We start from the raw sequence: 25,477 nt of genomic DNA on the forward strand, positions 1-25,477 counted from the left end.
TAGCTTTGTTCAAATACAGTACACTAAAAAGGCATGTGTCAATAGGAGTCACTAATTTTTTTTGTGGACCAAAAAAAGATTACTCCACCAGAAAAGAATCATGTGACAACATAACCTACTAATTGGCGTGGGAAATTTAGAAAAGTAAAACCACAATGCGGTGACTGACCTTATAAATATTTAGGCAGTTTTACATTCCTGAATGGATATTCCACAAACCAAAATATTTTACACAATGCCACCAAATCGCTGTTCAATGAGGAATATTTAGTGCCCACCCCCCAAAAAAAATCTGTGGCTCTAGAATGTGTGGAATGGAAGTAGATAAATTGACCTTCACATAGTTTGCACAACTATCTATATCAACTCCAAAGTGAAGACAACCAAGCTAAGGTCATATTCTAGTAGCAATACACTTTTTGGATATTTGCCAAAATCTAGATCCAAAAATTCACCTCATTTTCTAGTAGCTTCATCCTTGATTTTCCTATGTTTTAAGCTCTTCTAGAAATTCCAGGATCAGCAGGCTCTACTGATCTGCAGTATCCACTCCCTTTAAGTGAATGAGCTATTCCATGATACACAAAGCCCCTTCCCAACGCCACCTCTGGTATGGCGAAAGAGGGAAGACAAGTGATAAATAGCTGCAGCATCCTCTTTGCTAAGCTTTTCATGAAATACATAGAACAAACAGAATTGTATTACCCCAGTTTTAGTTATGGGATTATTTTCAAACAATTTCCAAGTTTCATAGCACAAGTTCTACTTACTGGCACTTGCTTCTAAATTACCTAAAGATTAAAAGTCACGAGTATATTTAGACACTGTTTTGAAAAGATAGACAGGAGCTTTTTCTACAGATTTTAATAGCACAAGATTTCTGGATTCAAATCTAATTCTCTCCTTTTTAACTGGTACACTAAATGCATTGAAAATTTGAAATATGCAGATGTCTGAATTTCATAGTTTAACCAATTTTAAGAGGTTAGCGTTGGATCATTGAATGTTAACAGTGCAGAAACAGCCTATGCAGACCATCAAATCTGCACCAGTACTTTTCTTCACGAGCCACCTAATCTAATCACACACTCCTGCTCACTCCTCAAACCCTTTAATATTCTTTTTCAAGTGACTATTTAGGTCCCTTTTAAAAGTACTTGTGAACTCTACTTCAACAATGATTTGGTAATTCCATATTCTAGCCATCCTTGAAATTTTTTTCTAACCTCACCTTCAATTTGTGCCTCCTCTTTACTGTCTCACTAGCCAATCTATCATAAGCCTTCATAATCCTGATGACCTTCATTAGGTCACTCCTCAACCTTAAATGAATAAAGCTCTAATTTCTCAAGTTTCTTTTCATAATTGCTTTCTGCTCTCAAATCATTTCTCTATTGATGTGGCCACATGCCCCTCAATTCCATGTGCCATTTTTGCCGTAAGTATCTTGTGTGCTACCTCATCGAATACTTCTTGAAATGCCATAGAAACTACATCTACCCTCGGTTATTCCTTCAAATAATTCTATAAGAATGATCAAGCCCAAACTGCTCTTCAAAAATCCATGCTGATTAATTCATATTTCTCCAACTGCTTAGAAGTTTTATCATGTATTATAGACTCTAGTAGTTGATCAAGAACTGGAGAAAAGGCTAATAGGCCTATATTTCACTGGCTATCCCCATCTCATTTTTATGAAAAAGGATGCAACATTTGCCAGCCTCCTGTCTTCATCACAATTTTCCTCTTTGAAAAATTTTAGAAACTTTTAGTCATGGCCTCTGCTATTCCCTCTCTCGTTACATCAATCCCCAGATGTAAACTGTGATTTGTCTACTTTAAAGTTTGTGTAACTTATTTAGTACTCTTTGAATGATAACCTTCTTGAATTGTTCTGCATCCATCTCTGGTGGTTCTACAATGGCAATATCCATCTCCTCTGAAAAGTGAGGCAAAGTACTTAAATTTACCTCTGCCATTCCTTCATTCTTCACTACAAGATTGCCTCCCTCATCTTTTCGCATCCCTACCTTAACTGTCCATGTACCACTAATGTGCCTATAGAAAGCCATTTATTGCCGATAATATTTTTTGCCAATTTTCTCTTTACTCCCTCTTAACCTTTCTAATCCTTTTTGTAGGTTTCCTATATTCTTTATATCTGTTCTGGTTGTCATTTCTGTTATCTGCTCTGTAAGCACTAAATGCTAAGTTTCAAGTATGATCTAATTCCACTAATTTTAGGCCAATTGATTCTGCTTCATTATCCAGAACCAGGTCAAGTAGTGCTTCACTGCCTGGTGGGAGTAGCAAAGACTGACTAAGAAACCAGCCCTGAACACATTCCAAAAAAACTCCCATTATACCACATTTTCCATACCCTAATCTATTTTTAGATAATTAAAATCTTCACAATTATGATTCCATGCCACTAACTTGTCTACAAATTTCATAGTCAATTTCCTCTCCACTGTTTGGCAGTCTATAATATTCTCCCAGTAATGAACCCTCTCCTTGCTAATCCATTGACGCAATCCAAAAGAGATTTGTCTGGACCACTTGTCTATTTAAATCCTTATGCACTAGTGCTAGAACATGGGGCTCCAATATTATTATGCCTCTTCATTTTCTTCCTTTCCTATCCCTCCTGATCATTATACCCAGGAATATTTAATTGCCAGTCTTGACCCAGCTGCAACCACATTACAGTTCCTGCTATTTTGTCATTATTTTCTATTTTAAAGTGACTAATTTCCCAATCTACATTGTCTAGAAGGGGAATAATTTAACTGATAGCAAGGTGAAAGTACTCATATTGAATCTGTAACATTGTTAAAGGTGATGTGGCAAACCAGTATTAAAAAGTTACTGTAGTAGGAATTTTTCAGTTTTTTTTAAACTTTGTTTTATTCTTATCGAAGTTTAAGAAATTTTAATGGCATAGCAGAGATATAACAGCAGTTAGCATTCGCAATCTCAGTTCGCAATCTCAGCATTAAACAAATGCTAACTGAAAAATGTTGAGTCCTTACAAGCTTCACTAATTTAAAAAAACTGTTGAAAAACACAAACAATATAGGGGTACTACCCAGTTATCTCCAACACAAGGCAGGTCACTCAGTAAGATTGAGGAATTCCAGATCATGGACAGTGCTGTATCAAAAAGTGCCCATCAGATCTTTCACAATATGCTCATTAGACCAAGGAAGAAAGGAGGCGACATGTTTATTATTGGGCCATTTCAGTGCTGCGTCAAATTTTGTTTGATGCAGTAAGCAATTGCAGAAATTTACCATGAAACAAACCGTACTCACTGTTAGCATTGGCGTGGTTAACAGTCCCCAGGCAAAGAATTCTAAAAAGATGACAACTACTGCATGATAAACACTGGGCCGACCAATTCCTTGTTGCTGAAAAACAAAAAGATAGAGCAGCTTACCATAGGAACAAAATCAATCATAATTAACTTACAATGCAACCAAATGTTTTACACCAAACAGGAAGTAGTTTACTGATATTTAATGCAAACCACAGCATTTTCGGTACACTAAACATTTAAAAAGAGCTGTAGTACAGATATTTCACCCAATGCACGAAGTCATATTCTGTAAAATAGTAAATTAAGGCTGTGTTGGCAGGGGGGGGGGGAATTTCTGTGCACATAATTACAGCTTACATAAACCAGACCTTACACTGTGCATTTAGATTGATTATGATGTGGAGATGCCGGTGATGGACTGGGGTTGACAATTGTAAACAATTTTACAACACCAAGTTATAGTCCAGCAATTTTATTTTAAATTCACAAGCTTTCGGAGATTTTCTCCTTCCTCAGGCAAATGTTTCAAGATCTCCTTGAAGTCTACGCATTTATACATATTGAACAATAATACATGGTGTTTACAGACTGCCCCTGCAACTGCCCGTTGCCAAGGCAATCACCGTGTTCAGACAGAGAGGTGTTACCTGCAGAACCTCCGAATACACATTCAACAAAAAAACAAACAGGGAAAAAAAACAGAGAAAAAAAAAACACAGAGAGAGGCAGAAACATCCGGAAGGCAGAGAGAGCCAGCAAATGACCCATTATATTAAAAACAGATAACATTTGTTCGCTGGTGGGGTAACGTGTAGCGTGACATGAACCCAAGATCCCGGTTGAGGCCGTCCTCATGGGTGCGGAACTTGGCTATCAATTTCTGCTCGACGATTTTGCGTTGTCGTGTGTCTCGATTATGGTAGAATTACAGTAATTGATTGATTATGGTAGAATTACAGTAATAATGATTCTCTCATTTAAAATTATCCTGAGCCTTCTGTTCTTTCTAACTACTATCGCATCTCTATCTTCCTTTTGCCCTCCAAGGTTCCTCAAATATGCAGTGGTGGAGAAGCCTCAGCCTTTACCCTTATCCAACAGGTACGAGGTACTTGCTACCAGTGTGCATGAGAACAAAGACTGCAGGGAGGATGGGCAAATTGGCCACAGCACCGTGGGGGGTAGTCCTGATAATAAAGGATGAGATAACAGCAGTAGCGAGAAAGGATCTTAGCTCAGAACATCAGGATGTAGAATCAGTTTGGGTGGAGCTAAAAAATAACAAGGGGCAGAAAACACTGGTGGGAGTAGTTTATAGGCCCCCTAACAGTAGTTATAGTGTTTAAGAGTGTACAAATCAGGAAATTTGAGGAGCATGTAACGAGGATAATGCAATAATCCTGGGGACTTTAATCTTCATATAGACTGGGCAAATCAAATTGACAAAATAGTTTGAAGGTCAAGTTCATGGAATGCATTTTAGACAGTTTTGTAGAATAATATGTCAAGGAACTAACTGGGGAACAGGCTATTTTAGATCTAGTAATGAGGCAGGGTTAATTAGTAATCTTATAATCAAGGATCCTAGTGATCATAATATGATGAATTTCATATTGAGTTTGAGAGTGATGTAGCTAAGTCTGAAACTAGAGTCTTAAATTTAAACAAAGCCAATTACGTAGGTATGGGGGGAGCGAGTTGGCTAAAGTTGATTGAGAAATTAGATTAAAAGATATGACGGTAGATAGGCAATGGTGAACATTTAAAGAAATAATTCATAATTCTCAACAAATACACATTCCCGAGGAATAAAAATTCCATGGGAAAAATGATCCAACCATGGCTAACTAAAGAAGTTAAGGATAGATTAAAAGAGGCTTATAATGTTGCCAAAGAGTAGTAAGCCTGAGGATTTAGAAATCAACAAAAGATGACGAAGAAATTGAAAAAGAGGGAGAAAACTGAATATGAGAGTAAACCAGCAGGAAATATAAAAACAGATTGTAAGAGCTTTTACAAGTATGTAAAAAGGACGAGATTAGCAAAAGTAAACGCGGGTCCCTTAGAGGCAGAAGAAATTATAATGGGCAATAAGGAAAAGGCAGAGATGTTAAACAAATATCTTGTATCTGTCTTCACAGAAGACGACACAAAAACATACCAGAAATAGTGGGGAACCAAGGGGCTAATGAGAGTAAGGAACTTAAAGCAATTAAGATTAGTAAAGAAAAAGCACTGGAGAAACTAATGGGACTAAAAGCCAACAAATCCCCTGGACCTGATGGTCTACATTCTAGAGTTTTAAAAGAGGTGGCTGCAGAGATAGTGGATGCATTGGTTTTGATCTTCCAGAATTCCCTAGATTCTAGAATGGTGTCCATGGATTGGAAGGTAGCAAATGTAACCCCACTATTCAAGAAAGGAGGGAGAGAGAACACAGGGAACTATAGGCCAGTTAGCCTGACATCAGTAGTAGGGAAAATGCTAGAATCTATTATTAAGGACATCTACTCAGGCTTACTACACTTAGAAAATCATAATATGATTAGGCAGAGTCAAACAGTTTTATGAAAGGGAAATAGTGTTTGACAAACCTATTAGAGTTTCTTTTTTGAGGGTGTAACTAGCAGGGTAGATAAAAGGGAATCAGTGGATGTAGTATATTTGGATTTTCAAAAGGCATTCGATAAGGTGCCACACAAAGGGTTGTCGCACAAGATTAGGGCTCATGGGGTTGTGGGTAATATATTAGCATGGTAGAGGAGTGGTTATTGGACAGAAAAGAGAGTAGGAATAAATGGGTCATTTTCAGGTTGGCAAGTTGTAACAAGTGGGGTACCACAAGGATCAGTGCTTGGGCCTCAGCTGTTTACAATATATATCAATGACTTAGATGAGGGGACCTAGTGTTATGTATCCAAGTTTGCTGATGATACAAAGCTAGGTGGGAAAGCAAGCTGTGAGGAGGACGCAAAGAGGCTTCAAAGGGATATCGACAGGTCGGCTAGAAGGTGGCAGATGGAATAAAATGTGGGGAAATGTGAAATTATCCACTTTGGTAGGAAGAATAGAAAAGAAGAATATTTTTTTAAAAGGTGAGAGACTAAGAAATGTTGGTCGTCAGAGGTCCTTGTACATGAATCACAGAAAATGGACATGCAGGTACAGCAAGCAATTAGGAAGGCAAATAGTACGTTAGCCTTTATTGCAAGGGGGTTGGAGTATAAGAGTAAGGAGGTCTTGCTGCAATTATATAGGTGAGACCACATCTGGAGTACTGTGCACAGTTTAGGTCTCCTTACCTAAGGAAGGATATACGCGCCTTAGAGGGGGGTGCACTAGATTGATTCCTGTGATGATAGGGTTGTCCTAAGAGGAGAGATCGAGTAGAATGGACCTGCATTCTGTGGAGTTTAGAAGAATGAGAAGTGATCTCATTGAAACGTATAAAATTCTTGGAGGGCTCGACAGGGTAGATGCTGAGAGGCTGTATCCCCTGGCTGGAGAGTGTAGGGGTCACTGTCTCAAGATAAGGGTTCGAGCATTTCGGACCAAGGTGAGGAAAAATCTCTTCATTCAGAAGGGTTGAGATTCTTTGGAATGCTCTACCCTGGAGGATTGTGGATGCTCAATCGTTGTGTATATTCAAGACTCAGATCAATGGATATTTGGACACAAAGGGAATCAAGGAATATGAGGATTGGGTGGGAAAGTGGAGTTGAGGTCAAAGATCAGCCATGATCTTACTGAATGGCGGAGCAGGCTCGAGGGGTCGTATGGCCTACTCCTGCTCCTATTATGTTCTATGTCCTTGCCTTCCAGCTCAATTTTCAAAATTCCTGCTCAAATCCCTCTAGCCCTCCCACAACCCTAATCAGAGCACAGACAGCTCTGACCCAAGTCACAAATAATATTCTCCAGCTGTGGAGTGCTATCCCTCTTTGTCCTCATTGACCTCGCTACAGTATTTGGCAGTGTGGACCATGCCATCCTTCTCCATCACTTTTCTTCTGTTCTTCAGCTCTGTAGGACTGCATTCATGTAGTTCCACTCCTATCTGTCTGAACACAGCCAGCATATCTCCAGCAATGGCTTCTCTTCCAGTCCCTGCACTATTACCGAGAGTCCCTCAAGGATGTATCCTTGGCCCCTCCTCTCCCTCAACTACATGCTGCCCCTCTCGGACATCATTCACAGGAAAAGAGTTAGCTTCCATATATATGCTGATGACACCAAGCTTCATCTCTCCATCACCTCTCTTGACCAAACAACCTTCATGCTGTCAGACTGCCTGCTCAACATAGTCATAGATGAGTCACAACTTACTCTAACTTAACACCAAAGCCATCATTTTCTACCCCAATATAAATTCTGCTCCTTTGCTGCTCATTTCATCCCCTTCACCAGCCACTTGCTCAGGCTGAACCAGACTGACATGCATTGAAGACAAAGTGACAAGCCTACAACAGTTATACTGCAAAATTTAATCTTTCAGTGAGGAAGTCATCACGTCAATTAAACGCAGTATCCAGACTGGCATCGGCCATGACAAGCACTATCAAAAAAACTCTGCTTTCGACAAACAGCAACAGATTTGACTAAATTTTTCACTAAGCAAGCATTGATATATAGATTATCAATAAGTAATAATTGGGTGGAAGAGAGAACAGAAAATTTCATCTCATTGTTCAGATGACAAACAGATCAAACTTCCCCCCACAGCATCCAAAACCCCGTAAGACTATTTTCTTGTATCCATTTCTATCCATCTATTCTCAATACAACTCTAAAACCTGAAAACCATTTCACCAGTTAGATAAAGCTTAAAAGTAGTAATCATCCCTATTTGCTCAAATCAAAGTTCTGCAACAAAATTGAGACGGTCCTGATGCTCAACAGCATACCCAAGCAAACAACAGGTGTTTCACACAGGGAGGAAAGTGAGGACTTAAAAAATATACATTTCAAAATGGACCTTGAGCTGCTCTCATATGCAACACAGCCTTAGAGTAGCATTAGTACAGTAAAAGCCAGGGAAGAAGATTGCCATCCTCTTGGCAGGGTAAACGTGCACATTTTTTAAAGTGTTGTTCTCGGAACCCCAGCACTATATTTATGCCCAGTTTGTGCTGCTAGATCTGTGTTTAGTCTGACCCAATTAATATAGCAGTAGTGCCAAGCTACATGATGATGGTCCTCAGGGTGGAGACTTGGCTTTGCCTTCACGAAGACTGTGCGGTGGTCACTTCTACCAATGCTCGTGGACAGATGTGTCTACGACAGTAGGTTAGCGAGAATGAGATCAAGTAGGTTACTTCTTTGTGTTGGTTCCCTCTCCACCTTACCACAGTCTAGCAACCATGTCCTTCAGGACTCAGCGAGCGGTGGTACCACCAAGCCACTTTTGATGGTGAACATTGAAGTTCCCCATCCAGAGAACATTTTGTGCCTATGCTTCCCTCAGAGCTTCCTCCAATTGATGTTCAACATGGAGGAGTACTTATTCATCAATAGGGGTGAGGGAGGTGGGTGTTGGTTGTGATCAACAGGATGTCTCCTTGACTTTGTTTGACTTGATGCCACAAGACTTCATGGCATCTGCAGTCAATGTTGAGGACTCCCAGGGCCACATCCACCAAAATGTGTATCACTATGCCCCCACCTAAGGTGGGTCTGTCCTGCCAGTGCTTCAAGATATACCCATGGATAGTGACAGAGTCATCTAGGAATTTATCTGATAGATAAATGTGTACATGATACAATAAAATTTTTAAAATAAGTTTTAAATCCTCACTGCAATTACAGATCATTGTGGATCATTACTGAAAGCAACAAGTTGAGGCTCTGGAGTCAGCCCAGACGCAACGTTTCTTCCCTCCTATTCTTCTGATATAACTGTGCTAAATACTGGACAGATGATTCAGAACAATACTGCCTTAAACACAAAAAGGAATTTGCATCTTAAGACAGACAAAGCAATAAAACAATGGAGATTACAGTCACTTCATTCTTCACAGCAACACAAAAACAAATGGTTAATACAGACCAATAGCATCAGCTGTGGGATAGCCTGTCATTTGAAATGAGGGATGGTATCTCAAACTATTCCTTGAAATATCAAATTAAAAACTTTAAAAGTTCACATATATAGCCTTGAAACGTGGTAGAGATTAAATCTGGGGTTTTCCCCTTGCGTGCTCGCTAGCCTGAAATTTTCCATTCATTAAAAAGAATGGGAGAAAAATTGAGGGTTGGTTAACACAAAGCAGAAAAGAGCTGCCATAAGCAACAGCATCACAAGTTACATCAACTGCACCATGAATAATTAATTTTCATGGCATATTTGAGTAACAACATCACAATACATATACAGCACTGAAGAGGAAAAGATTCATAACTACTCCTCCAGAGTCTGCAATTCCCACAGCCCATTTAAAAATTAAGTCTTGCACCCAATTTTTATAATTTTAGTGACTTACCTAACACAGCATAAATCAAACATGAGGAGGAGCTATGGAATTCAATCCAAATCCCACCTGCTGCACTGAGCACAAATCACAGTCAACTCATTTGTGGAAAATAACCTTACCCCACATCTTCGTATCCTTTATCTGCTAAGTTCTAAGTTTATAAATGAGGTAATGGGGGTAGGTGGGACAGAGAACAAGGCAATTGAAAGTTGCTGAGCAACAGATCTGAGATTTGGGAGGAATGTACAGAGAAACTTAACCATGTATTTCAACAAACATATTTAACAATTTTAATCAGCAGCCTTAACTTCTATCCGTTGGAGCTTTGTGCTTACATCAGGTGACGTTAAGCAGTGTAATGCAGCAGTTTTAGATAACTTTCGCTTCTTCATCCTCCCAATTCACTAAAAAAGTCAATGAAAACAGAGGTTGCTACAACCTTTTTCTGCTCTTTTTCCCCCAATGTCTTGCTTCTCCAAAATCTCCCAAAGCAAGCACATTTTATTTTGTGTGGCAGATTATTTGCATGGTATTTACCACAAAAATAAGAATTCAGTTCCTGTGGCTGTGTACTTTTACCTTTGAGCAACTCACTTCAGTCAGTTGACTCTGGAGAAATTTACTGTGGGGCTTTGCAAACCACACATTGTACACTCTGCGTTGTGGAGAAAACTTTAAAGTTGCTGGCATCATCAGGCTAGAAAGTCCATTGGGACGTTTAAGATAGGACTGAGCTCAGCTGCTTGCCCCCCTCTCCCCCAATTGGTGAATGGCGTGTTGAAAGCAGGTAGTATTTGCATTGATATGGCACCTTTTAGGTCCCAGAGCGCTTCACAGCCACTACTTTTTGAAACGTAGTTACTGATAATTTTTGCAGGCAAACACAGCAGCCAATTTGTACAAAGCAAGGTCCAAAATCAAGCACACATTGGTGGAGGGTGTCTCAGTTTAATATCTCATCCAAAGGATGGCATCTCTAACAATACAATGCTCCCTCAGTTCTGCCTAGATTATATGTTGCAGTCCTGAAGCAGACTTGAACACAAAAGCTACTGACAGAGGCATATGGGGGGCAGGCGAAGAAAGAGAGGACAAGGCCAGGGGTAAGTGTACACACACACACACACACACACTCAATTTTCAATTGGAGGATACAATAACTTCCAATAGAGCAAAGTCTCAGTAACCATGTCAGGTGGTGAAAACTAAGCAGTTTCCTGGAAGGAGACAAATTAGAGGGGTTGAAGAATTTCATTATAGTTATTTTGACTAGGAATGCTGCACAGCACAAGAATTTTTTAAAAAAGGAGAGACTAACTAGAAGCACCTCTGCAGTGCAGTAACAAAAAATTACCATAAGTATCCTTATTTAAAATGCAACTTGTCTTAAAATAGGTAGGAACGTTGGGTACAATTTTGTTTCCTTTATAATTTTAAAACATTGGAACTTTCTAATTAATCTACAGTACCAGCATGCTTTAAGCTTCTCTCCAAGACAAGAAAACTACAGGGTAAAACCTGCCTCAGCTCTGTGCTTGATGCACTTGGGAATTTCTTTTATTATGAAGGCATCAGTGACAGTAGTAATTTATTGGGAAAATTTTAATCTCCAATCTGACAGTGAAAAAGAAAAAGCCCGATATCAAGGTATGTACAGAATAGCAATACCCCGTGGCCTGGAGTATCCTCCGCATTTGCACCCGTAATCTGGGCACAAACCAATTACATTGATTGCGGAATTTTAGGGGTAAGTCTCCTCAATCTTTTAGGTGCGTCCATCAAAACCCCGTCTGAACAAATCGCCGCCCGCAAAATTGGCCACACCCCCGACTCTCAAATGTGAATATCCTCCAAATACGATTGTTCAGGGAGGGGGTCTCAACATTGCAACCAGATTTTCAGGCACAGCAGGAATGAGTCATTTTTCGGGCCTTTCAATAGCACTTTTTTTGAGCGTTTTAAGATGTGTCCTCACTGAGACCTGCTCTGTATTTTCTGTTTCTTTTATACTTAATGCTGTCAAAATGCATTGTCACATTAAAAACTGAAAAGCTTTCCTGATTGCAGGTTCTTAAACATTCTGTGCATGAATGATGATTAAATGAGTTGAAACTTAAATTTTAAGACACAAAGACGACATATACTGGTGTGGGTTCGACATTTCCTTGGGCCACAATTGCTTCCACTGATTTATGTTCATTTTAAACTCGGGCAAATGCTAATGAGATTGGGAGGCTACTTGGGTGTAACTTGACATCGATAAAATGAGGGCATTATTGTGCGCATTTTTGATCTAACTTCTGGGTTGCGCCCAAGGAGGGAGCTCCAGGCCAGTAAGTATTTTTCCATTTATCTGCTAAAAGCGCACACAGAGGTAGCTCTGCTCAAGATGTTACCAAACACATTTGTGATACAACGTTTAATATGAATTCAGTGTTTAAATCCCATGTTACATAATGTACACTTTAAAGTCAACAACCAGTTCCATAAGCAAACCGTCACTCCCAATAAACTGAAGTATGGCTGTAGATGCAAAAAATCTGGTAATGTAGCATTGCCATGGGGTTACTCAAATTAGCTCACTTGAACTAACAAACCTTCGTGTTTTCCTAACTTTTAGATAATTGAAATATAAACACTATGTGACAATGCAATTTTGGCTGTGACTCTCCTTTATTCAAGGTAAAAATGAAATAGCAGCAAACAGTCAGTAAACCTCAGATTTCACTTGATTACAGAACTTTTTAACTTACTCCTCCTTGGGTACAAAAAAAACACTTTGCTGCCTCTCCTAACTTGGACCAGTGCCCTTAATATAAAGTTACACATATGGAGTAGAAATTGGTTATGGCCCGTTTGCAGGCGCGTAAGCAACGGTGCACAGACAACCAAGGCTCACCCGAAATGGTGTCTTGGGCCTCATTTAAATAACGAGCGAGCTATTGGCGCCTGTCGTGCCTCCAGAGGCGGCTCATCCATTTCCTATTAATCAAATTCGGGCCACGTCTCACTGGTAGCAGCCCTCAGGTAAGTTGCAGGGGAGGGGAGAACGAGAACAAGAGGAGGGCCGATCATGGACTGGCAGCAGCCCTCAGGAGTGCTGTACAATCAGAAGGAGCACTCCAGGCTCCTCCTGGCTCCACAAAGTTTTAAAAAAAATTAACTTAACTTTTTGATGTCAGCCACTTGCTAGGCCGTAACCATGCCACACCAGTCCAATTTCGCAGAGGGGTCCTAAAATAGGCGTTAGGCCCCTAATTAGCAGACAGAAAGGGCCTAATGTCTGTTTTAGGTGACCACTTTGGATGGCTTCAAATTATCCGAAGCCAATATTGAGTTACATTGCATCTACAGCACAGAAACAGGCCATTCGGCCCAACTGGTCTATGCTGACGTTTATGCTCCACACAAACCTCCTCCCTCCCTGCTTCATTTAGCCCTATCAGATACCCTTCTACTCCTTTCTCCCTAGCGTGCTTATCTAGCTTCCCTTAAAATCCCATCTATGCTATTTGCCTCAACTACTCCTTGTGGTAGCGTGTTCCACATTCTTACCAGCTTTGGGTAAAGAAATTTCTCCTGAATTCCCTACTGGATTTATTAGTGACTAACTTATACTTATGACCTCTGGTTTCGGACTCCCCCACAAGTGGAAACACTTTTCCTACGTCTACCCTATCAAACCCTCATTAACTTAAAGCCCTTTATCAGGTCACCCCTCGGCCTTCTCTTTTCTAGAGAAAAGAGTCCCAGCCTGTGCAGCCTTTCCTGATAAGGATATCCTCGCAGTTCTGCTATCATCCTTGTGAAACTTTTTTTTGCACCTTCTCCAATGAGTCTGTATCTTTTTTATAGTGTGCACACCAGAACTGTACACAGTATTCCAAGTGTGGTCTAACCAAGGTTCGATACAAGCTTAACATAACCTCTGTGTTTTTCAATTCTATCCCTCTAGAAATGAACCTCAGTGCTTGGTTTGCCGTATTAACCTGTGTCGCTACTTTTAGGTGATTTGTGTATCTGTACCCCGAGATCCCTTTGCTTCTCTACCCCATCTTGTCTCTAATTAGTTCAGTTCCACCCCCCACCCCTCACCCCACCCTCCTTCCTTCCTTATCCTCTCTCAATATGTTATATCCTGCAATATTAAACTGCCCGTCCTGTTCTTTATGTAGCCATGTTTCAGTTATCCCGACTACATCTGGCGCCTCGCTACAAATTATTGCCTCCAGTTCCCCCATTTTGTTTCGGATACTGTGCACATTGTACAGGCAAATTAATTTGCTTTTAGTAATTGTTCCCCTCACTTTATTTTTAAGTCATTTTGTACTTAAGTTCCATAAACTGTATTGGTTCCCTGACTGTTTATGTTACTCTTATTCCTTACCTCTGTCTGACTTTTACTCAAATTTCCCATTTCTTTTATTTTTCACCAGATCCTCCTCCTCTTCCCCCCCCCCCCCCCCCGTCTTACCAGTTTAAAGTCCGATCCACAGCCTTATTTATCCTTTCCGCTAGGACACTGGTCCCATTCCAGATCAGGTGAAGCCCATCCCAGCGGCACAGCTCCTTCCTATCCCAGTACAGGTGCCAGTGACCCATGAAATGGAACCCCTTGTTCCCACACCTGTCTTTCAGCAATACATTCACCTTTCTGCTCTGTCTATCCCTATGCCAAATAGCACGTGGCTCGGGTAGTAATCCCAAGATTACCACCCGTGAGGTCCTGTTTTTTTTAAATTTAGTATCCTACACTTCTGATATTCTCTTAGCAAGGCCTCCTCCCATTTCTTCCCTACGTCATTGGGCCTGACATAGACCATGATAACTGGATTGTCCCCCTCCATTTCTAAGTTCCTCTTCAGTTGCTCCGAGATATCCTTTATCCTTGCACCAGGTAGGCAACACACCCTCCTGGACTCTTAGTCGCGACTGCTGAGGATGCTATCCTTCCCCCTAGAACTACAAGCTTTCTATTCTGCTCCCCCCTCCCTCCTGCTCCACCTTGCCACAGTTAGCATTCTGGCGGTCCACCCCACAGCCTGTATCCTTATCCTCACAGATAGCAAGTACACTGTACCTGTTGGATAGGACCAGTGTCTGCAGGAACTCCTTCTCTACCTCCCCATGGTTCCCCTTACCCTGCTATCAGTCACACTCTCTCCTTCCTGTACTTTCCTCTGAGGTGTGACTGTACTGAGTTTTCCATCCGTAAAATAAGTGTAACAAGGACCAATTTCTACCTCGTGGTTTCATTTAACCAGAATTTTCACTAGTCCACCTCCACACTGGCTGTAGTAGTGCTACAGGAAGAACTGGCAAGCAGGGACTGCCTTTAGGACTATGAACCTGCTCAAGGACTCTGAGCTGGAGTGTCTCAAGGCAGAGACATTTCCTGCAGATATGGCAATCCGGGACAGTCTCACTGTCCACACACTCCCACATATCATAATCCCCGACACATAGCCTGCACTGCAATTTCTAGTTTTTATTTATAGTAATTTAATTCTAGATACAATACAATTACTTGAGATCTACGGATTTAGCTTGATTTTAGATTAATTTGTAACTAATTAGTCTTGTTTTTTGTTTACTAACTTCATTTTAGTATCCCCTTAACTCCTATATTATGTATACCAGATTTTTATTTAATGCAATTCGGATCCCTTTAATGTTGGTATCCTCTATTTAGTTAATTTTAATTTTATCCCCTTGGATATAATTAGATTATTTATTTATCTATTTACTGTTGCCCCTTGGTTTAAATTTCTTAACACCTCCTTCACCCGCTGCACCTAATTTCCACTCTCACCAAATTCCCATCACTCTGTTTAGCAGATTCACCCAACTCTCACCAATGTCCAATATTTTCTCGGGGTTCATGGGGGGGCAGGGCATAGCCCTGCAAAATTGGTCATTTTTGCCCCCATTTTCCGTCCGTAAAATGAGTGTGACGAGGACCAATTTCTACCTCGTGGTTTCATCTAACCAGAGTTTTCACTAGTCCACCTCCATGCAGCCTGTAGTAGTGGTACAGGAAGAAATGGCAAGCAAGGACTCCTCTTAGGATTATAAACCTACCTGCCCTGTTTGATCTCTAAAAGACTAAAGGATAATTGATAGATAACAATCAAACATTTGAACAGTTTTCAATTGACTACCATGACTCGTTAGCAATTTTACAACACCAAGTTATAGTCCAGCAATTTTATTTTAAATTCACAAGCTTTCGGAGATTTTCTCCTTCCTCAGGCAAATGTTTCAAGATCTTGAAACATTTGCCTGAGGAAGGAGAAAATCTCCGAAAGCTTGTGAATTTAAAATAAAATTGCTGGACTATAACTTGGTGTTGTAAAATTGTTTACAATTGTCAACCCCAGTCCATCACCGGCATCTCCACATCATGACTCGTTAGGTAAAACATGGTCCTCTAGCCCTCCATACTCCAATTGCTTTTTAGTTGCGTTCTTTATAATGCTGGTTGTAATTACTTTTCAAGAACCAAAATCTAACCATTACTTTTTGTCCATTATTATTTCCTCAAATTTAGGCTTTGGAAAGTTTCACTTTTTAAAAAAAAGTTAGAGGAAATTGTTGAATAAATGGAAACATTCATCAAACATTGAAGTTCCAGTACACCCGAATAACCTCAATCTAGATTTAGTAACTACTCCAACCATCTCAACACATCCGAAAAGACTAATTTCACATCAAAAGGTTATGAAATACAGTCACAATAAGGTCAATTTCAATACAATTCTAGAACTGCTACTTCCTGTACAAACTTATGTAAAACAGTATCTCTGATTCCTTTTGCCTAATCTGCAGTATTGGTTAGGGTAGTAAGTACAGTGGGTCCAGTATTGTTCTAAAGCATTTTACTAGGTACCTTCTCTTCTTAAAAAATTATATTCAAAAACAGGAAATCATGTGATCAGAGATGATTCAGTCACTGCGCATGGTGCTCCAATAAAAAAAAACTATTGGTCTGCAAAGATTGGCTCTGCAGCAGCTTCAGTATCCATAATAGCATAAGCTTCCCAAGGCAATTAACATCTACAGCAGCACAAATCTGCCCTGGTAATCAGCCATACAGCTGCTATTCCAGGAACCAAGTCTAGCCGAAAAATACCCTTCAAGAAAGATAACAGATAATATATTATCAGATCCACTAAGTAATTCTGTGTTTGATTATACAGTCTACATTTCCTCAAAGATCAAGAGACTTTTATGCGAAAGTAACTGTTTGCTCAAGACAAATGTCTACTGCATTGCAGAAGGTACAGAACAGAAACATAGCATTTAGTAATTTAAGCATGCACCCCTGTTTTTGGAGGAACACAGGAAAGTAGGGCTGGAAAAAAAATCTCTACAGTCCATCTGGCCTGTTCCTAAAATTAATACTGCTCGCTCACTCAACTATTCATCTAATTTTCTCAAATTATTCCAAACTATCCACCTCCTTGGACAGTGGATTTCACACATTCACCACCCTCGTGTAACATAGTTAAATCTAAACTGTCTGTGCACCTTCTCTCTTCCAAACTTGAGTCAGTGTCCCCTAGTTCTAAAGTTTGTGGCCATCTGGAACATATTGGGGTACAATTTATCTATTTCTTTAAGAATCTTAAATAATTGAATAATAGCCTTTTCTTCTCTAAAAGTAAACAATTCCAAACTCGACCTCTCCTTCTAGATGAGACATCTCCAATGCCTGGATATTCTTGCAGTATGGCAACCAAAACTGCACACAGTACTCCAGTACTTTACACAGACTCATTATTACCCCCTGGGATGTGTGCTGCATCCTTCTGGCTATACATCCCTAGATACAATTAAATTTCCTTACTGCTGCTGCACATTGGTTGGTTGATTTTAGTTAATGATCCACCATTACCAGATTTATTAGAATGGTTCCAGGGATGAGGGACTTCAGTTACATGGATAGACTGGAGAAGCTGGGGTTGTTCTCCTTAGGAGCAGAGAAAGTTAAGTGGAGATTTGACAGAAGTGTTCAAAATCACAAAGGGTTTAGATAAAGTAAATAAAGAGAAACTGTTCCCATTGGCAGAAGAGTCGAGATCCAGAGGACACAGATTTAAGGTGACTGGCAAAAGAACCAAAGGCGACATAAGGAAACACTTTTTTTTAAAACGGTGTGAGTAGCTATGATCTGGAATGTGCTGCCTGAAAGGGTGGCAGAAGCAGATTCAATCGTGGCCTTCAAAAAAGGAATTGGATAAGTACTTGATGGGAAAAAAATTGCAGGGCTATGGGGAAAAAGTGGGAGAATGGGACTAACTGGAATGCTCTTACAAAGCACAGGCTCAATGGGCCGAATGGCCTCCTTCTGTGCTGCAATCATTCTATGATTCTACCTCCAGAATCCTCTCCTGTGGAGTGTCCTGTAGACTAGAGCCATGTAGTTTATATTTCCATAGGTCATTTCCCTTCTTACTCTCATTACCTTGCACTTGTCTACACAAAATGCCACTCATCAGTCCACCTTCCCTTCCTATCCAGGTCCCTTTGTGTTTGGTTTACTTATTGTTTGAAATCACTCAATGATATGCAATGTTCTTGTTATAGGATTTACAGCACTTTGCAACAGCTTAATGTAGTCATTTTGACCTTTTCTTAAAACACACTTTATAACGGGAGAAATACTTATATTGTAGTAACATTTTAAACTGAATTTCATGATATTTGGAAACCTCATTACGTATACTGGCAGGATAGGGGCTAAAATGGAAGCCATCTCCATACCAAGTTTTACATTATTCAAGCAAGTGCCAGAAAGTCCTTCTGTGAGATAAGAAAGATCAACAGTCTTAGAGAGGAGGCTTGTCTGGACAATTCAATTGGCACTTAAGAATAATGCTTAAGCTATTATAGCAACATAATGGTCAAAAACATCTTTTGTTTCTTTACTTGCCCCATTACCATCCACCTTGCCTTGCACCATCATCCCTTTTGTCTTTTAATCACTCCTGCCCTCCACCCAATCACAGCTATTCTCTTTTATTCTTTCCTCCCCTTCCCTCCTCCCCAACCCCACCCCCCAGCCTGGATCTGTACTTGCTTAAAAACTGTTAAATCTTTAACTTCTTCCAGTTCTGACGAAAGGTCATTGACCTGAAACGTTAACTCTGTTTCTTTCTCCACAGATGCTGCCAGACCTGCCGAGTATTTCCTGTTTTTATTCCGAAGATAAACCACCTAACTTCTTTAGACCCAATGGGGATTAAATTGACCTTGGGCGCTAGCGCATAACAAGCAATTGCAAACGGTCAGCCTTTTTTATATCACACTATTTTAATTGGGCAGGGTGCAAAGCGGGCTGCCGATTCGCCATCACTTATTTTGCGTATCGCCCAAGACCAACTTCATCCCAAATGGGTCTTGTGTTGTGCCACCTGCACACCTGGCTCCTCATGTCCTGCTAAATTTGTTTCAGTGCATCAGCATGCTCACATTATAATGCAAACTGCAGATGCACGGAATTAACGCAGGTGCAATTCCAAGGCCCGCTGAATCATTTTGTTTCTTTAAATTTGAAGTAGCAATCCAAAACGACAACTTCAACTAGCAGGTTGAAATCTGGGATTGCACAGTAGCAGCAGGAAAAATGCTCAAAACCCATAATATACATTAAAAGTGAAGAGGTAAATCAGTTGCTCATCATCCGAAGAGGCCAAGATTTTTCCAGAACTATTCCTTCATTTGTTAGCAGCTTAATTTGCATGTTATGGTGTTGTTAATTACATCCAGAACCGGACATTTTATAGTATTTCACATATAGTGGTAAGTTGCCTCTCTTTGGTAGTACAAATTTTGTTATATCAAATTTTGGATGTTTCCTGTAACGAGGTAAGAGTTAGCTATTTTCTTAGTATTATAACCAATAACTACAAAATTCTATTGTTTGAGCAGTTTTATTAAAAAAGCAACTCAGCCAAAACTATAATTACAGCAAAGAACAAAAAAATTCCAAACCGTTCTTTCCTGTATGTCATACAATACCATTACCCAAGTTGTGCAGCAACCAAAACTAAAAAATTCCATTTCAGAATACACAAAGCACTGATTCGTCACAAAACAAAACACGTCAGGTGAAAATACGAATATTAGTTGCAAATATTTAGTGGTACATTTCAAAACTATCCATCATTTGTTTTTAAAATCAGTTGCCTCCGTGCATTAACGACCATAATCCAACCCCCACTAACAAAACTGGTTAAATGGCTACTTTAAATTCCCAATTTATCAATAATGGAGATTTATGCTGCACTCATAGCGCACTACTGGTGCAGACCTCCAAGCGCTTCCAGCAGAACCCAAGCTATACTGAAAAAAACTTGCATTTTTATAGTGCCTTTCACGAACGCAAGACATCCCAAAGCATTTTACAGAAAATGAAGTGCTTTTTGAAACGTAGTGACTGTTGTAATGTAGGAAACGAGGCAGCCAAATTGTGCAAAGCAAATCTGTTTGTGATGTTGGTCGAGGGATAAATATCGGTCAGCTCACCAGAAGAACCCTGCTGCTCTTCTTCGAAATGGTGCCATGGGATCTTTTACGTCCATTGGTTTAACATCTCATCTGAAAAACTGCACCTGACAGTGCAACACTCAGTGTTGCACTGAAATGTCAAGATTATGTGCTCAAGTCTCTGGGGTGGGACTTGAACCCACAATCTTCTGACTCACAGGCGAGCGTGCTACCATTGACCCATGGTTGACCACGTGGGGACAGTAAAGTGCACTATGTTGCCAGGGTAAAGCTCTGCATATCCATGCTCCATAGCTGAAATTTTTTGCATGTTTTCATAGTGCGGCTTGAGCAGCCACTTCCTCAAATTACTCTGTTTAAATTTATAAACGCCCAGGAAATTCAGCCATTAAGAGCCAAGCTTGACACTACACTGGGACTAAATTCTGTACATGCGGTGTAAGCCATCCTCTAAGCGGGTGATCCAGAATCAGATTAGCATCTGACTCCAGGTTGCAACAAAGGCAGTTATACAAACTCAAATGATATTCAAAGAGTAGCTTCCCGACATAACAGTAACTTAGGAACATAGGAACAGGAGTAGGCCATTCAGCCCCTCATGCCTGCTCCGCCATTTGATAAGATCATGGCTGATCTGTGATCTAACTCCATATACCTGCCTTTAGCCCATATCCCTCAATACCTTTGGTTGCCAAAAAGCTATCTATCTCAGATTTAAATTTAGCAATTGAGCTGGTATCAATTGCCGTTTGTGGAAGAGTTCCAAACTTCTACAACCCTTTGTGTGTAGAAATTTTTTCTAATCTCGCTCCTGAAAGGTCTGGCTCTAACTTTTAGACTGTGCCCCCTACTCCTAAAATCCCCAACCAGCGGAAATAGTTTCTCTCTATCCACCCTATCTGTTCCCCTTAATATCTTATAAACTTCGATCAGATCACCCCTTAACCTTCGAAACTCTAGAGAATACAACCCCAATTTGTGTAATCTCTCCTCGTAACTTAACCCCTGAAGTCCGGGTATCATTCTAGTAAACCTACGCTGCACTCCCTCCAAGGCCAATATGTCCTTCCGAAGGTGCGGTGCCCAGAACTGCTCACAGTACTCCAGGTGCAGTCTAACCAGGGTTCTGTATAGCTGCAGCATAGCTTCTGCCCCCTTGTACTCTAGTCCTCTAGATATAAAGGCCAACATTCCATTTGCCTTCTTGATTATTTTCTGCACCTGTTCATGACACTTCAATGATCAATGTACCTGAACCCCTAAGTCCCTTTGGACATCCACTGTTTTTAACTTTTTACCATTTAAAAAGTACCCTGTTCTATCCTTTTTTGATCCAAAGTGGATGACCTCACATTTGTCTACATTGAATTCCATTTGCCACAGTTTATGCCCATTCACCTAATCTATCAATATCGCTTTGTAATTTTATGTTTCCATCTACACTGCTTACAATGCCACCAATCTTTGTGTCATTGGCAAATTTAGATATGAGACTTTCTATGCCTTCATCTAAGTCGTTAATAAATATTGTGAATAATTGAGGCCCCAAGACAGATCCTTGCCGGACTCCACTAGTCACATCCTGCCAACGTGAATACTTACCCATTATCCCTACTCTCTGTCGCCTTTCGCTCAGCCAATTTCCTAACCAAGTCCGTACTTTTCCCTCGATTCCATGGGCTTCTAACTTAGCTAACAGTCTCTTATGTGGGACCTTATCAAATGCCTTCTGGAAGTCCATATAAATAACATCCATTGACATTCCACTGTCCACTACTTTAGTCACCTCTTCAAAAAATTCAATCAGGTTTGTCAGGCACGACCTACCTTTCACAAATCCATGCTGGCTCTCCCTGATTAACTGAAAATTCTCGGTGCTCAGTCACCCTATCCTTAATTATAGACTCCAGCAATTTCCCCACAACAGATGTTAGGCTAACTGGTCTCTAATTCCCCGGTTTCCCCCTCTCTCCTTTCTTAAAAAGTGGAGTGACATGTGCAATTTTCCAATCTAGAGGGACAGTTCCTGAATCTAGAGAACTTTGAAAGATTATAGTTAGGGCATCTGCAATGTGCTCACCTACTTCCTTTAAAACCCTGGGATGGAAGCCATCTGGTCCTGGGGATTTGTCACTCTTTGGTGCTATTATTTTCTTCATTACTGTTGCTTTACTTATGTTAATTTTATCGAGTCCCTGTCCCCGATTCAATATAAGTTTTCTTGGGATTTCCGGCATGCTATCCTCTTTCTTGACTGTAAATACTGACGCAAAGTAATTGTTCAACATCTCCGCCATTTCCCCATTGTCAATGACAATATCCCCACTTTCAGTTTTTAAGGGGCCAACACTGCTCCTGACCACCCTCTTTTTCCTAATATAACTATAAAAGTTCTTCGTATTGGTTTTGATATCTCTTTTCATACTCTTTTTGTAGCCCTTACCATCTGTTTTGCGACCCTTTGTTGATCTTTGTATCTTTCCCATTCGCCAAGATCTGTGCCATTTTTTGCCTTTTTGTATGCCCTTTCCTTATGTCTTATACTGTCCCTTACCTCTTTAATTGTCCATGGCTGTTTTTTTGGCAAGTAGAGTTCTTACCCCTCAGGGGTATAAACCGGTTCTGCATCTCGTTAAATGTTTCTTTAAACATTTCCCACTGATCATCAGTCGTTTTACCCATTAACAGATTTGCCCAGTTTACTGTGAACAGTCTCTGTCTCATCCCATTGAAGTCGGCCTTGCCCAAGTCTAGGATCTTAGCAGCTGACTCACTTTTTTCCCTTTCAAACACTACATTGAACTCGATCATGTTATGATCACTATTGGATAGCTGGTCACGCACAGTTAAGCCGTTAACTAAATCTAGTATGGCTTGCCCCCTTGTTGCCTCTAGGACATACTGCTGTAGAAAACTATCCCGGACACACAAGAAATTTGCTACCTTTCTGACAGTTGCTAGTCTGCTTTTCCCAATCTATGTGAAGGTTAAAGTCCCCCATTAAGACCACTATGCCTTTCTTACACGCTTGTCTAATCTTTGCATTTATACAATCTAGCACTTCAGAGCTGCTGCCAGGGCTCCTATATACAACTCCCACTATAGTCTTAGATCCTTTCCTATTTCTCAATTCAACCCATAAGGTCTCTGTTGGCTGCTTACCTCTTGTTATATCCCCCTTTATCATTGAAGTGATTTCATCTCTAATCATTAAGGCTACTCCACCCCCTCTTCCATTTTCCCTATCTCTCCTGTAGACCTTATAACTCGGTATAATTAGTTCCCAATCCTGACCATCCTGCAGCCAAGTCTCAGTAATAGCTATCATGTCATACCCTCCGATTTGAATTTGAACCGGTCGTTCATTTAATTTATTCCTTATACTCCGTGCATTTGTATATAGAACTCTTAGTTGGGCCACACACCCCAGCCTGACCTTCAGCTTTGATGCTGGGTTAATCGCCTCACGCCTTCTAGTTTTTACGTTATCTGTCGTGCCTAAAGTACACTTTCTTTCTGCTGCTCTACGCTTTTCCCTCTCACTTGTTCTTGAACAACTGTTTGTACTATTTGTATTGTGAATTTCCCCTGGGTCTTCCCCTCTCTTGCTGCTCTCGACTTTATTCCCTTCTGACTCCCCGCTCAGGTTCCCATCCCCCTGCCACTCTAGTTTAAACCTTCCCCAACAGCACTAGCAAACACCCCCGCGAGGACATTGGTCCCGGTCTTGCTCGGGTATAACCCGTCCCACTTGTACATGTCCCACCTTCCCCAGAACCGGTCCCAATGTCCCAGGAATCTAAATCCCTCCCTCCTACACCATCCCTGCAGCCACGCATTCATCCTGTCTATTCTCCTGTTCCTATACGCACTAGCATGTGGCACTGGTCGCAATCCTGAGATCACTACCTTTGAAGTCCTGCTTTTTAATTTATCTCCTAACTCCTTAAATTCACCTTGCAGGACCTCATCCCTTTTTTTTTTAACCCAAGTCGTTGGTACCAATATGGACCACGACTACTGGCTGTTCACCCTCCCCCTCCAGAACTGCACTTCAAAGTAATTCATTGTACATGAAATGATGAGATATTTCTAAGAGACATGATAAAAGTATGCAAGTATTTCCTTTGCTTTCATAAAGCATTTGAGTTTTGCCAGCACAGTTCAGGACACTATTTACAGTTTATAAAATTATTTCATTATAAATCCCTCTCCAAGGGTCTTAATTTCTATGCAATCTGTGTATATATTGCTGCCATGCAACCCTCTCCCACTCCACACTTTTGGCAAGGGGAGGGGGACAAGAGGAGAATGAGAAAAGGGAATAAAAAGGAAGAGAGAATCTTAATGTTTGGTGTATGTAGACAATTTTTTTGCAACGTGCTTTGGGGGCTGAGGAAGCAAGAGCTCTCGCTGTGCTTGCAAAATACATAAAAATTATAGATGGCCCTTTAAAAAATGGACTGAAATTCATATTTAAAAGAAAGGTATTCATTGCTGCCAGGTTAATACATAATTGAGGGTCTTAAAAAAAGTACTCAGAATATAAAGGACATTGCATTATTTCCAGTTATTCACAACCATGATATGTATAGTACAAGCAGAACTAGCTGTTAGTGTTCTCTTAAAAAAAACTTTTGTAAGATGGCTTTCTGTGCTAGAATCCTGGTTTTCTACTTGATGTGCTTTAAGACTCTACCTAATGAAATCTTTCTAATTATCCAGCTGTAACTAATACCAATGACTTACCAGTTGTGACGATTCCAAAAATAACCAGCCACATCACAAAATAAATAAGCAAACCCAGTTAGTAATTCATTCTTCAAAAGAATACCATTAACTCAGCTCCATCGCATACCTTTATTACATCATACCTTTAAAAAATATGAACGGCCCAAATTCTTCTAAGTCCTGGAAATTCATTTGACCTAGTGATGTAGGATAGTCTACAATCAGAATAAGTTACTAGGAATCATGAAAAGGTCTTCATAGTCAGGAAAATCTATTATCTATTAATTTTAGCTCAATTTACATCAGTGGTTTTCAAACTTTCTTTGTGCGGGATCCTTTGCAACCGCAACCAGGAACTCCTTCCCCTAACTTCCAAAAGACAGTGTCTTCTACTCAAAAGGAAAACAGTGCTACCATTACAAAAAAAAATGTTTGAGAAATTATG

General features: G+C 40.3%; 1 protein-coding gene across 1 annotated transcript in view; it reads right to left on the bottom strand.

The window, feature by feature from the left end:
- LOC137321055 (hippocampus abundant transcript 1 protein-like) overlaps positions 1 to 25,477 on the bottom strand; it is a 98,415-nt gene that overhangs the window by 50,609 nt on the left and 22,329 nt on the right. The window contains exon 2 of the mRNA XM_067983215.1: positions 3,315 to 3,410. Coding sequence (XP_067839316.1) covers positions 3,315 to 3,410 — 96 coding nt within the window. The remainder of the gene's footprint in view (positions 1 to 3,314; positions 3,411 to 25,477) is intronic.

The sequence above is a fragment of the Heptranchias perlo genome, chromosome 4 (genome assembly GCF_035084215.1).
Source record: "Heptranchias perlo isolate sHepPer1 chromosome 4, sHepPer1.hap1, whole genome shotgun sequence".
NCBI classification, from domain to species: Eukaryota; Metazoa; Chordata; class Chondrichthyes; order Hexanchiformes; family Hexanchidae; genus Heptranchias; species Heptranchias perlo.